We start from the raw sequence: 12,794 nt of genomic DNA on the forward strand, positions 1-12,794 counted from the left end.
AAAGTCCCACAATGTCCTCTCAGTGTTCAAGACATTGTGAGATTTTGACAACAAATTATAAGGCATAACACAGAGACACTGCTTTCTGAGATTTTGTCAGTGAACATAGGAAAAAAATATTTTAAAAGGCATTTTAAATGGAATTTCTTCATATTCAATTGCTCTTTCAAGACCTGTTTGGAAACTGTATTGTAAGCACTTTTGTGAATATATAAGTGTATTTCTACAATTGGAAATGATGGGGTTATTTTTTGAAGAGGTAATCAAGGAACTGGCAAATTCATTTAATGAGAGAGTTTGAAGAAATATTTATGAGAAAAATTAGTGAATCAATACAGTAAAATTTTTGAAAAAACCACTCCTTTTTTGGCAGGAAATCAGAACTGGTTGAAAATCTAGAGAGTAGAAAAAAAATTTTTTGTTCAACTATGTTTTCCACCCTTTCTTGATGAAGAAAAATTAACAATGTTTTCAGCGAATAGAGCAAAAGCGCTCCTGAGTTCCAATACTGAAAAGTACCATTACTTTCCAGGAGGCAACAGTAAGCATTTCACATGCTAGTATTACTAAAACACCTCTTTACATTGTGGTGATCTGAACTTGTTCACGTAAGAAAATTTAAAATAAGATTAATATAAGTGCCAAGAAATAAAGGAATGAATTCTGCTTTGAAGCTTAGGCCACAACTAGTGTCCTTCACTACAATTATGGATGAACTATTTTAATCCGCTGCTGAAGTTCAGCCCTATGTGGATTTCCTCTTTCCACATCAACCTAATGCTGATAGGAAGTGCCAGGTTGTGAGTAGACAGAACACTCTGTCCATGATACAAAGCCAGACTAAAAAGTAACACTTGGCAGCCATTGCTATTCGAAGACTAATGGGCTTTGTATCAGATCCTTTTACCTTAGTTGTTCTTTGCTCTCCTCTTTCCTGAGCTGACAGTCTTAACAGGATGCTAGTTAATGCTTGTGGGGGCACGAGCACCTCTCCAGTCGGCAATACTCTCGAAGTGCTAACTCATTTTATACAAGCCAGTTAACTGTCACCTGAGAGTAATGACTTTCTATCACTACTGAACTGAACTTGATTCAATTCTTTTACTATTTATCTTCACAGTAATAAACAAATTTGTCTTGTCAGTACAGTTTGTTTGCTTAGGCCCTTCTTAAAAAGAAGCTTCTAAATGTCTGTTACATGTGACAGAAAATACAACAGTACTAGACAGAGAGGAGAGGTGGTAGAGAGAATATTTTCGTTTTATAAGTTTCTTAAGTTCCTCAATTAACATAGCATGCTTGATAACATCTATCAAGTAACTTCAAGATAATGCCTTTCTTTATGTTTTGGAAAGTTTTTCCCCTTAAAATTCATAGCATGAACAACAGCATGTGGGACTCTACCTGCTCAAAGCTAAAGGCAATTGTTTCCTTTTGAAGAGAAAAGCAAGAGAAAAATATTCACTTATCTAAACCTTTGGGGGCATCTTGGGTTTTTCTGCATTTTCCCATTACTATTTGTGAGATTAGATCTGACTGTGTCTCAAGTTTCCATATCTATACTCCTGGCAAGTGAGCTATGCCTCTAAGCAACATCCTTTGTTAGAAACAGTGCACTGTGGCAATACAGAGCCTGTCCTCTGTATTGTCATTTATAAAATCTAGGATGTATTTGACTCTGTCTTTGGCTCTCACAACTATTTTGTTTTGCCATTCTCTGTGAGTCAGCTTCTTATGCCACTGTTATTTCCCAAAGTTTAATTCTGCAGATATGACCATTTCCAGTATAGGAGGAAACAATGAGTGGGAAAAATCAATTCTATTATTGTCCCTTGCACACTGCTGTTGAGTTCCTCATATTGAATAAAAAACACATAAAGACATTTTGGTGTATATTAAATTTGATTTTTTCCTTTCACCCTTTACCCTTCATCCTTGGTGTCATCCAAGTAGAGAACTATGGCAGAATATATTATTTTAGAATTGCTTCCAAGAAAAGGAAAAGATAATATAGTGTCAAAATTATTAAATCCTGTTCTTCTTACAGCTTTTCTCAGGCCAATGTTAATTGCTAAAATATGAGAGGGCTATCTGGGGCATGCTAAGAGCAGAACCAGAGTCCATGCTGCTTCTCTCCTCTGCCTCTTTGCTGTACTTCTGTACAACACCACGTTGGAAAGAGGGCTTCAGGAAGGATGTGAGTCATCCAGGCAGACTCCATGACTCTTGAGTCATACTGTGCAGGTTCCTTGCATATTGTCAAATGGAACAGTCACCTTTTTTTTAGGTCTCCAGGAGTGTGTAAATTTTTTCTTACATGCCTTATATGTCATTACAAAATTTATTTCATCATGCTGTTACAAGCTTTCAATAAGAACTAAAACTTTCTGTACATATAATTAAGCAGGTCTAATTTTAACTACCTTTGCCCACCCTTTTTTTTTACCAAAAATAATTTAACCGAATAATGAAACTGCAGGAAATACAAAATATTAATCATGCTATGGGTCATTGAATGAGACATATTAAAACACAACCAAAATACTTAAATTTCTCATATTTTAAAAATCACCATACATGATAATGTTACTCATGGTTACTCCTCTTTTGTCTATTTAACCCCCTTAGCCCTAGAAACCACCAGAAAACTAGAAAACAAAGTTAGCTATTTTATTACTCTCTCAAGCACTTGAATAAAGTCTGTGTAGGAGACAGCTAGAACCAGCACATATCCAGAGCTGTCAATTCTACTGATATATTACAACAATCCCCATATTATTATTGCAATACATAGCAGAATATGAAAAGAATGTTGGCATAAATTTTCTTATTCAGTAGCAGGGAGTGATGGCCACTGTTAATAGAATTAGACATTGAGAGATATTAATAAAATAACATATCATGCATATATAAATTTATCTCTCAAATATTTTGTTAAAAAAAACCCTAATAGGCTTCTATTCTTTACTCAGAGACTAGAAGTTTCTTTTTTTTGAGTAACAACAGTAGAAGATAAAATTACAACTCTCTTTGCCTTCTTTTCATAATGAAAGTTTGCAATGTCATATTCCACTGATAATGTTACTTTAATATCTCGTGATGATGTGAATATTATTGCATTGCCCCAAAAAAGGACAGATTCACCTCTTCAAAGAAAATATGAATTAATTTGAGCAGGACAACTACTTAAGAAAACCACTGACTGTGCAGCTGAAATACTAAAAAGACAGTAGGATAGCAGGGCACAAATATCACACACTTTTTGAATTATTGAGATTTAATTTAAAGAACCTTTTCCCAGAATCCTCTCTATGGACAGTACTGATCTCTATAGCACTATTATAATTTCAGAAAAAATTGTAACAAAAATCCTTGGATCAAGAAAATAAATCTGCCACAAAACCATAATGGGAGAAAACTAACACTTTGGTGGAAGATAGTCCTATCTCTTGTTGACATGCAATTTTAGATATGATACACTTTGATTTGTCTTCCCTTTGTGATGAAATAATGCAGATTGCTTATAAAAAGAACAAGTACCCCTGCAGGGATCTTCAGGGTTGATTTATTTCTTAAATATAGCTAAAAAACATGTTAAAGCAAATAAGTTGGGGAAGCTCGTATGGGCACACTTGATAGCAAGAAAGCAATAATCAATATAAATTATCAATACTGTTCTTCCTTCACTGCCTTTACACCTTACTTTTTCTATTATCCAAACAGAAGTTTACTTTTATGTCTTAATTTCCTATTTTACATTTTAGAAAAAAGTACAGCTTTCAATAATCCATCAAAACAATCTTTTGTTATTTATTTAGTGAGAGATGCTTTTGTCCTTTCTAAAAAGCTGTATAAGAATGGACAGCTCCTTTAAACATGAATGGCAATTTATCTACAATAAAATATTTGCAATAAATATTAATAGAATTTATTACTCTAGGCTGCAGAAAAAAAACCATCTTATAAAATACTGATTACTAAAATACCTTTTCTTACATAACAAATGCTGACTTTTGCATTTATTATGTAAGAAATAAATCTGTGCACAAAAATTGTGTTGGAACATAAAACCTCTGGTTTTTGGTAGTGGGAGTTTTGTTGTTATTGTTGTTCCTTACCCAAAACAAGTCAAGAAGCCCTGAAATATTAAGTTACTGTATTAATAAATTGAAGACATTTCTTAAAAATTCTCATGTCTTGTTCTAGGATATGCTATGAATTTTTTTACTTATTCAAAGCATTTGAGTTGGCATTCACATCAAATGCTGTGTTGCTGTTGAGGCAAAAAAGGCAATATAGGTGTCACTGTAGTAATATTCAGAAATACTCAAATGTTTGAATTCATATTATGCTTGCATTTAAATTCTTTTCTAATCATATAAATTGTTCCATTTCTCTGAAAATCATTTATAAAATATAAATATAAAATAGAATTTTCAGAGCTACAGATTACACATATACGGGAGTTCCTAATTCCTTTAAATACCTTTCTGTAGATTTTGGTATACTAAACATACATTTATATTTGCTAAAATACATAAGAGATAGACAGAGTTGCCTTCAATTTTTAGGGTTTAGACCTTTTGTAATAATAACTGAATACAGGATTTCTTATACAGCAGCAAATTTTAGTATAGGTACAAATAAACATATTCTCATTAAAAAATTCCTATACACTGTTCCTTTGAAGACTAGGAAGTTTATTTTTCCTTTGTCCAATCCAAGAATCATGGGAATCACTTTGAAAACCTCATTGGGAAAAAGATATTAATAGTTGCACGCAATGAAAATGGACAAATTTAAATATGTTAATCCATAAAGATTACTAAATGCACATTATGTGGCCCAGGGAATCAGAATTCCCAACTGTTGATGTATAGAAGACTACTTGGAAAACAAACCAGTTTATTTGTTCTGGTATACTTTTCTCTGAGCACCTTATTTTGGTCACCAAATGATCTTTGGTCTGACCCTACACATTATCTAGATTTCCCATAAATAGAGGAAAAAGTATTTTTCACTGAAATGAAGATGAAATACCCCTATGCTTTGGATCTTCATTATACTTGAAGATTTGAAGGGATAGAAAGATCTAATGTTGTCCAGAAAATGAAAGAATCTATGATTAAATAAAGCCAACTGGGAAATTGAGTATGTTGAAATGACTGATTGGAACAGAGGAAAAATAAATTTCCGTTGAATCTTCGCATTAGATTTTTTTCAGGAAAGAGCCTGCCTTGGATGCAAAGGTTGCTAAATATTCCATTCATAAACCAGATGTCTGTTCTTCCTTGAGTCTGTAAATTTTGGAATGCATTTTGCCTTCCATCTACATTAAGGACTGCGACAGTATCAAAGGGAGTTCTGCAATCTGCATCAGTGGGAGGCTGCCTGAGCTAGCAGCTGGCACGGAAGGCTTGGACAAAAGCCTAACTTCACTAAGTCAGTTGCAAAACCTTCATCAAACTGGAAGTTGATGCTCAAATTATTACTTCTTGAGGGGTGCACAATGTTTGGTCAATTCACAGCATGACAGTGGACATACTGCTTTACTTTCTGATCACTTAGTTCTCCACTTGTCAGTTTAGTACGTTCGTTCATATCCACCTCAGTGAATTGATTTGAAATTCATAGATGAGGCAGGTTATATAACTGCAACTGTCTAGATCTCATGAGTATTTGCAGTGAGAACTGACTCACTGAGATGTGTACAAGTGTGCACACCCACATGCACATACAAACCCCTCCCTCACTGCTTCATCCTAACAGATATAACTGCAGGTGTGGCTCTTTAAAAATCCAAAGTCTTCCTCCACTTTAAATTATTGGTAAAAAACTCATGTAATGTAAACATGGACTTCCTTTTTTAAAGGGTAATAAAAGAAATCAAAGTTTTGGTACATGGCATTTCAAGTTATCTGGCATCAATAGGCTATTTTTAACAGTGGTGAACAGTTATTGCTGAGTGTATTTTCTTTTTAAGAGCAGGATACTGAAATCAGGAGTGGAGGAAGAAATCCTATAATATGATTTTTCAGAAAAAAGGCATATGCTATTCACTCTGCAGCACAAAAGGAGCTAGAACAAATACAATGGGAAAGCAACAGAGAGAAGAGGAAGATATATACAATTCTATTCAGAAAATCAGAAAAGTGCTGAATAATTTGTTTTGCTACCAATGCATGGGGGTAGATTTCCAATACAGAAATAAGCATTCTTTCTTTGATTCCAGCAGATCCAAGCATATGTTCTCTGAGAAGTTAAAATCCTGATCGAGCAGAAAACCACTCACAGCAAACTCAGGTACTCTTCATGAACAGAACAGAGAAGTTGTTGATAATTGTATAGTCAAGGAAAATAGAGAAGATATAAAAAAATGCTATTCTACTGTCTTCAATGAGAGCTATTTCTGATTGTATTTGGTATATATTTGGGGCTTTACTTTGCACGGAGCATTTTAAGTACAATGTAAACATAGAATGGTTAAATATAAAAATATATATCAGCACTAGGAGTTTGACACAAAGTATATTTCCCTCATTTCTATTACAAGTATTTATGCATAACACTTCAAAATACAAGCAATTCTTAAAGAATAGGCAGAATATAGTTTTGAAACTTGAAGTACTAATGTGCATATAGATTATCAAATTTGTTCCTTTGTTGAAAAAATTCACAGACATACGGGGTAAGGTGATCTAAAGGAACAAATAAAATATTAGAAATGAAAAAAATCAAGGAGAAAAGCAGCCAATGTTCTTCTGAGACAGGTTCCCTGCCTTACATAAGACTGCACTAGTGTATCAGGGATTCCTGCACAGTTTGTCTTCTGTCTTACAAGCTAGGCTTTTTCTTTCCTCTTATAAAATGTCTTTTCACAGATCTTATCAGAATGCTATATTCTCAAAAAAACCTGATATCATTCAAGATATCATTCATCACTGAATATGTATGTGTTCCAAAACATTACCCATGTATGTTGCTAGTGTTACAGAATCCAAAATTCATCATATGCCTAATTATAGGTTAAGATTCATCAGAAACAAGGGTAAGAATTTTTATGTATTTGTATTATATAATAATTTTTGCAGCACTTTCTTGTATTTTGGGTTCATGCATGCAGAGTGATATTTAAGAAAAAGTAGAGGCAGCAGCCGTGACAGAATAAAAAGAAACCAACCAAACAAGAAAGGAACAGTTACTGTGTAACCATTACACTAAACTCAGCTTCTGAGATGGACTACTTACATCAATTTTCAGGATACACTTTTAAAACAAAATTATTCTTATGCAATTTTAGGACTTGAATTCAGGAGGAGAGAACATTTGAAAATAATGGGAACTGCAAAAATGCAGTCATTCTCTGAAATAAGTCAACGAGTGTCTGTTTGCCATTATACAATAAGGACAGTTAAGTCTTCAGGAACCTTAAGCTGTATTATTTGCACTATAAAAAGCTAAAGGAAAATAGATTCTGTAAAGATGGTTTCTCTAAATTAATGTATTATTTTCTTCACACTTTGGTCCAGAGAACAGATTAAGAATCTATTTCACAAGCAAAAGTGAGAGAATGGTCTTATAGATAAAATTAATTATATGTATTAATTGTCAAAATTCACTTCACATTTTCAAGCCATCCTGTCATATATTATGAACCCCTTCTTTATACTGATGGTGGAACTTTGACTCTAGCAGTCTAAATCTGAAATTGTAATTGAAAATAGAGCATATTATCAGACTATGTGAACCAAGGTAATGCACTTCTCTTCCCTGGCTTTTATTTCATGTGTCAGTCAGAGCGTAATTTATCTACTAATTTCTTTTTGGGAGTCAAGTAACTGAATCACAAAAATTCTGAGTTCCTTTTTAAGCTCTGCTCCTTACTTTATCTGTGACTTCAGACATGTCACTTAATCTTTCTTTACTCCATTTCCCCCTGCAAAAATGGAATCTGTAAACCATTCCTTATTTTCCTTCTTTCACAAAGACGACTGCTCTTCTCCAACTGTATTTGATATTGAAACATGGGCTAACCTAACATTCTGTGCTGCAGATCAAAGACATGTTCATGTAGAAGTACCTGAGCTAGCTTTAAGGCAGATATCTCAGGTGTGGCATACAGTTTAATTAGGACTGCATGGAATCAAATCTCGAGGGAAGATCATACAAGCCATAACCTGCAGTGCTGCAGTTTCACCACTGTAGGTCCTCTAGCTAAATTAAAAAAAAAAAAAGAAAAAAAAAAAAAACAACCTGATTAGGCCACTACATGCATAAATAAACTGTAGGAATGCAGAAATTGGAGGGTAGGGAAAGGAATATAATGAAATATTTCTGAGAGTTGCAAGAAACATGGGAGAGACCTAATGCAACCAGGTGAAGGGAAACGAAACAGAACAATGAAAGCTCTATTTAAAGATCATATCTTTAATAACATAGGAATTAATATGAAAAGGCTCTCTTGTCCATTCTTCTGATTTTGGGAATACATCTCCAGTTATCCCTACCTTTGCTAGAAGAAGATTTATAACCTAGGAAGATTTATAATTCAAAGGAAAGGTAAACTATAAGGAAACATAACAATCCATAGATTTGAAAACTAAAATGGAATGTTTCCATGCTCTTCTTCATAATGAAACAAAAGGAATAGACACTAAACAGTTAAGTAAGAGTTAAAAAAAATGAACCCCAAATATTTTTGTTAGCTTTCACAGGGTTTCACTGTTGAAAGACATTGTTCAGGCCAGTAACTTGTCTTGTGGTAAATTAAGTGTGGTTTTAGTACTATTATTATTATTATTTAGAAAATCACATGATGACTATTAACTGTTGAGGTCAGGAGGAGAAGTAATTCCGGAAGTTTCTGTCACAGAGTGTTTTCAAAATTTTCTTCTGAGATGTCGCATTAGGCATGGTCAGAACTAGAAAGCTATGACAAAAGACCAGGAAACTAATTTACCATGGTAATGTATTTGCCCTTGATATACAAATATGAATGTAATGGAAATGTTCTTCAGAAAATTATTGTGCAATTTACATTAAGACAGTACCATTCTAACAGCAAAATCAGAGAACGCTGCACATATGAGCAGAATTTCTTTGCAAGGAAAGCTCCAAGGGCAGGGGATAAATTAACTCAGAAGTTACTTTTGGTTCTGCAGATTTTGCTAATTAACAAGATCTTTGCATACTGAATTTTCACAGTCAATCTGCTAACATTTTTTCTTCTTTCTTTTTTTTTTTCTCCCACATCTGACACCACAGCTAATCAGCAGAATAAAACTTCAATCTACATCTGACAGTCATGTAGGCTGCTGGGCAATGTTCACCATATTCTAAGAAAATCAACCCCCTTATCCATTTTTTTCCACTTTTCTAGTGTTTTATTCTCAACTGAGAAAATGTAAAGAAACTCTTAACAGCAAATAGAAAGTTAAATTTCCCATATACTCTGCCTGTGAACTGAAGCTTTTAAATTTGCTTTAACTATAAAGATTACTTGTTTTACTTAGTCATCTAGGCTTGAAAAAAAAAAAAAAAAGAAGGAAACATATTGGAAGGTTTCATGTACTGTGCTGAAGATTATTATTTCAAATTTTAAAATGAAAGGAAATACAAAGCAATTAGTTATAACTGCATTGTTTCACACCAACTGAAATTAAACGGTAAATATTTGAAGTAGAAATTAATGACCAAAATCACTTCCAAAATGCTGTTTCCATGAAAAATCCTCATAAAAATCCAGTATAAATCCTGATTAAAACTTAAACTAGCCAAACACTGCAGATTACCTAGATTCCAATTAAATGTGACAAATGCACACTTGACAGACTTCAATTTCAATTCTATTTCTGTCAGAATGATCCATTATTACTGAAGATTAAATTATCAGAATTTGAACAATTCAATAATTAAAATACAAGTGGACTTAAGACTCATGTGACAGAAAACTCTCACTCAAATATCAGGTAATACATATATGAAGGAGCAAAAATATATTCCATCCTGTTCCATCATTATTTATAGATTATTGCTAACAGAAATTCCTGAAGGTAGATGACTTGACACTGTTGAAATCTTGTCTTTAAAATGTGACAGAAAAATCCAGAAAACTGTACAGTAAAATTTTCACCACAGTATCACCCAGCTTTTAAAGATTTCTGTTCAAGGTTTTATAAAGAAGGAGGAAATCCTGGTTCTATTCATATTTTACCATGCAAATTTTTTTTACTGGAGATTTTTGTTCATTCACCATGAACTAATGTATTTATCTACCTCTATGTTTCCATCTATTAATGTTAGAATACTATTTTTAAAACCAAATCCAAGAAAATCATCCTACCAAATATAAAATAAACTATTTTCAAAAAAAGAAGCATCTAAAATATTTTAGTTATTAGAATGCAATTCCAGTTTTTGCATCAATATAAAAACTTAACTATTTTGATTTAACCTATGACAAGGCTCAAGCACTTTTCATTTTCAATTTCACTTCAGTTAGTGTGATTTTCTTTTTCTTTGGCTACCAAATACATTAAAAATATATTAATTTCTGATTCTACAGTTTCTCCAGTATGGATCATGCATATCCTATATTAAAATTCTTTCTGAATTCAGAACTTCATGTCTACAAATTATCTATATTGTGGGATGTCCAAGGGAATTGACAAGTTGTTTAATTTTATCATCCTAACCACACAAAACAGACAATAAAATAACCAGCCCAATTTAGGTACAAATTCTACAAGCTTTTTTCCTGAAATTTTTTCCACTAATACCATTATCACTTTTTCCCCCTACCACATCCCCAGAAAAATGAAAAGTAAACAAATATATTCATATAAACAACGAAGGAAAATATATGCAAATGTATAAATGTGCATAACCTAATATAAGTTTAGATGGATAATACTGTCTTCCTTTTCAGTCAATTACTTTTTTTTGCTATTGGGATATACAGTTCAAGCATATGTAGACTGCTGTAGCCATTCTTCAGCAATGTACACTAGATTTGGAAATATCTTCCCATGAAAAATAGCATAGTTTTAATGGGTTGACATGTCTATCTCAGATAAGTCAAAACCCCAAGAACAATTATTCAGTATTGCAATCTCCAAAAACTAACATGCACTTAGCCAAACTAATTAATTCATTCTATAACAAAAAATATACCACCCTTCTTGCATGTACCCACCTATTACAACTGAATTAGAAACCACATTAATTCTTTGATTATCAAAAATCTGTACACTTTGACATGTATTAATTTATTTTGTTGTTTATGGGCAAATGAAAATACAATGAAGTCAGTCTCTGACTTCATAAAACTTAAGATCAATGCAAAAAAGTGGAGAACAGTGAAATATTTGTGTTTGGTAAAATATATTTCAAAAGAGTAAGTCCTTTTGGTTTTTAAATCCTGAATAGTTTTAGATAGAAAGAAAAACAACCTAACCTGAGACTTATACTAATATTTTTTTGGTTTTTAATAATATGAGAATTACTATGGAGTAAATAAGTATTTATCATTTTCCCTTTCTACATAAATGGACCCTGAATTTAAATGAAATATTGTAAAAGTACTGTCCAAAATAACGTGTGAAGAAAAGAAAAGTAATATTCTTCTATCTGAATAATGAAAAATGGACTTAACATTGTGTTTTATTTTGAAAACAGTCTATACAACTTTTTTGGGGAAAAGAGAATTCTCTAGAGTGGGGTTTTAAAATACTATTTTCTTTTCCTGATACTGTATATATCACATTCTGGGAAATTTCCTAAGTAGGTTTTTAGTCCAAAATGGAAGGAAATAAGGATATATATGTCCTTTATGGTCTTTTATCTAAAATGAAAAGTATGTACTTTTATTCAAATACCATTTCCCCAAACCTCTACTGATATTTTTTTGGTGTTTTAACTGCTTCTGCAGTACAGATTTTAAGTAATGTGAAAAAAAGCTGTTTTAATTAGTGGTGTTATGTTCCATTATTTTGTATACCTGCATTTTAACAAACTTTAAAATCAAATAATTACAATATTAATTATTTAATATATTTATTTATGTTTTTGGACTGACCTTTCAAAAGTCTACTTAGTATCACTTGCTAGTGAGATTATGTGTGTGAATGTTGTGTTTGCCCCTACCATTTTCCATATGCTCTGCCTCACCAACACTGCCATCCGGCGTAGTCCTTTCGTAGTTGTCCTCTGGGAGTGGAAGGGCACCCAGTCTTGGCCCTGATGAACTCTTACTGCTTGGTGTTTCTGACTCCTCCAGACCGCTGTCATAGCAACTCTGCAATGACCCTTGATGCGGGTCCTGAGGCTGACTCACAACAGAAAACGTCACTCTACGAAACGGCTGCAAGAGAAAAGATTCTGAATGTCACTGCAAAGTTCAGTCTTTGAACAACTGATTCTCAAAACATCACTTAAGCAAACTAATATTTTAACATTTACCAATTAAACAATTTTCTCTACATTAAAGCAAACAGAAAGTACAGTTCTTACATAAAAGGCCACTGGACAAAGTATGCATGGAATTTTACTGGAATACACGCAGTTTGTCATAGCCTCCTTTCAAATGGCTACGTGGGATAAGAGAGCTGGTTCAGCTTTTCTATCAATCAGTGGTAATAAGTTGATCAGAATTAATACCAGACTGCATAAAGGTACTTGACAGTGTGTGCACACGTATGTGTAAGTTTGTGTGGGTGGGTAAAAGTGCTCATCAGTAAACTATTTTGTGGGTGTTACGAACAAAACAACACACCCATAAGATTTCTATAAAATCA

General features: G+C 33.0%; 1 protein-coding gene across 8 annotated transcripts in view; it reads right to left on the bottom strand.

The window, feature by feature from the left end:
- Positions 1–12,794, bottom strand: part of PCDH7 (protocadherin 7) — a 261,100-nt gene that overhangs the window by 127,969 nt on the left and 120,337 nt on the right. For 3 of the 8 annotated variants that reach the window (XM_064418442.1, XM_064418440.1, XM_064418446.1), the window contains one exon: positions 12,145–12,361. The exons of 1 other annotated variant lie outside the window; for it this stretch is intronic. In XM_064418442.1, coding sequence (XP_064274512.1) covers positions 12,145–12,361 — 217 coding nt within the window. The remainder of the gene's footprint in view (positions 1–12,144; positions 12,362–12,794) is intronic. 4 more of the 8 variants (XM_064418445.1, XM_064418444.1, XM_064418443.1 and 1 more) reach the window with 2 other exon arrangements.

This window comes from Passer domesticus, chromosome 4, assembly GCF_036417665.1.
Source record: "Passer domesticus isolate bPasDom1 chromosome 4, bPasDom1.hap1, whole genome shotgun sequence".
NCBI classification, from domain to species: domain Eukaryota; kingdom Metazoa; phylum Chordata; class Aves; order Passeriformes; family Passeridae; genus Passer; species Passer domesticus.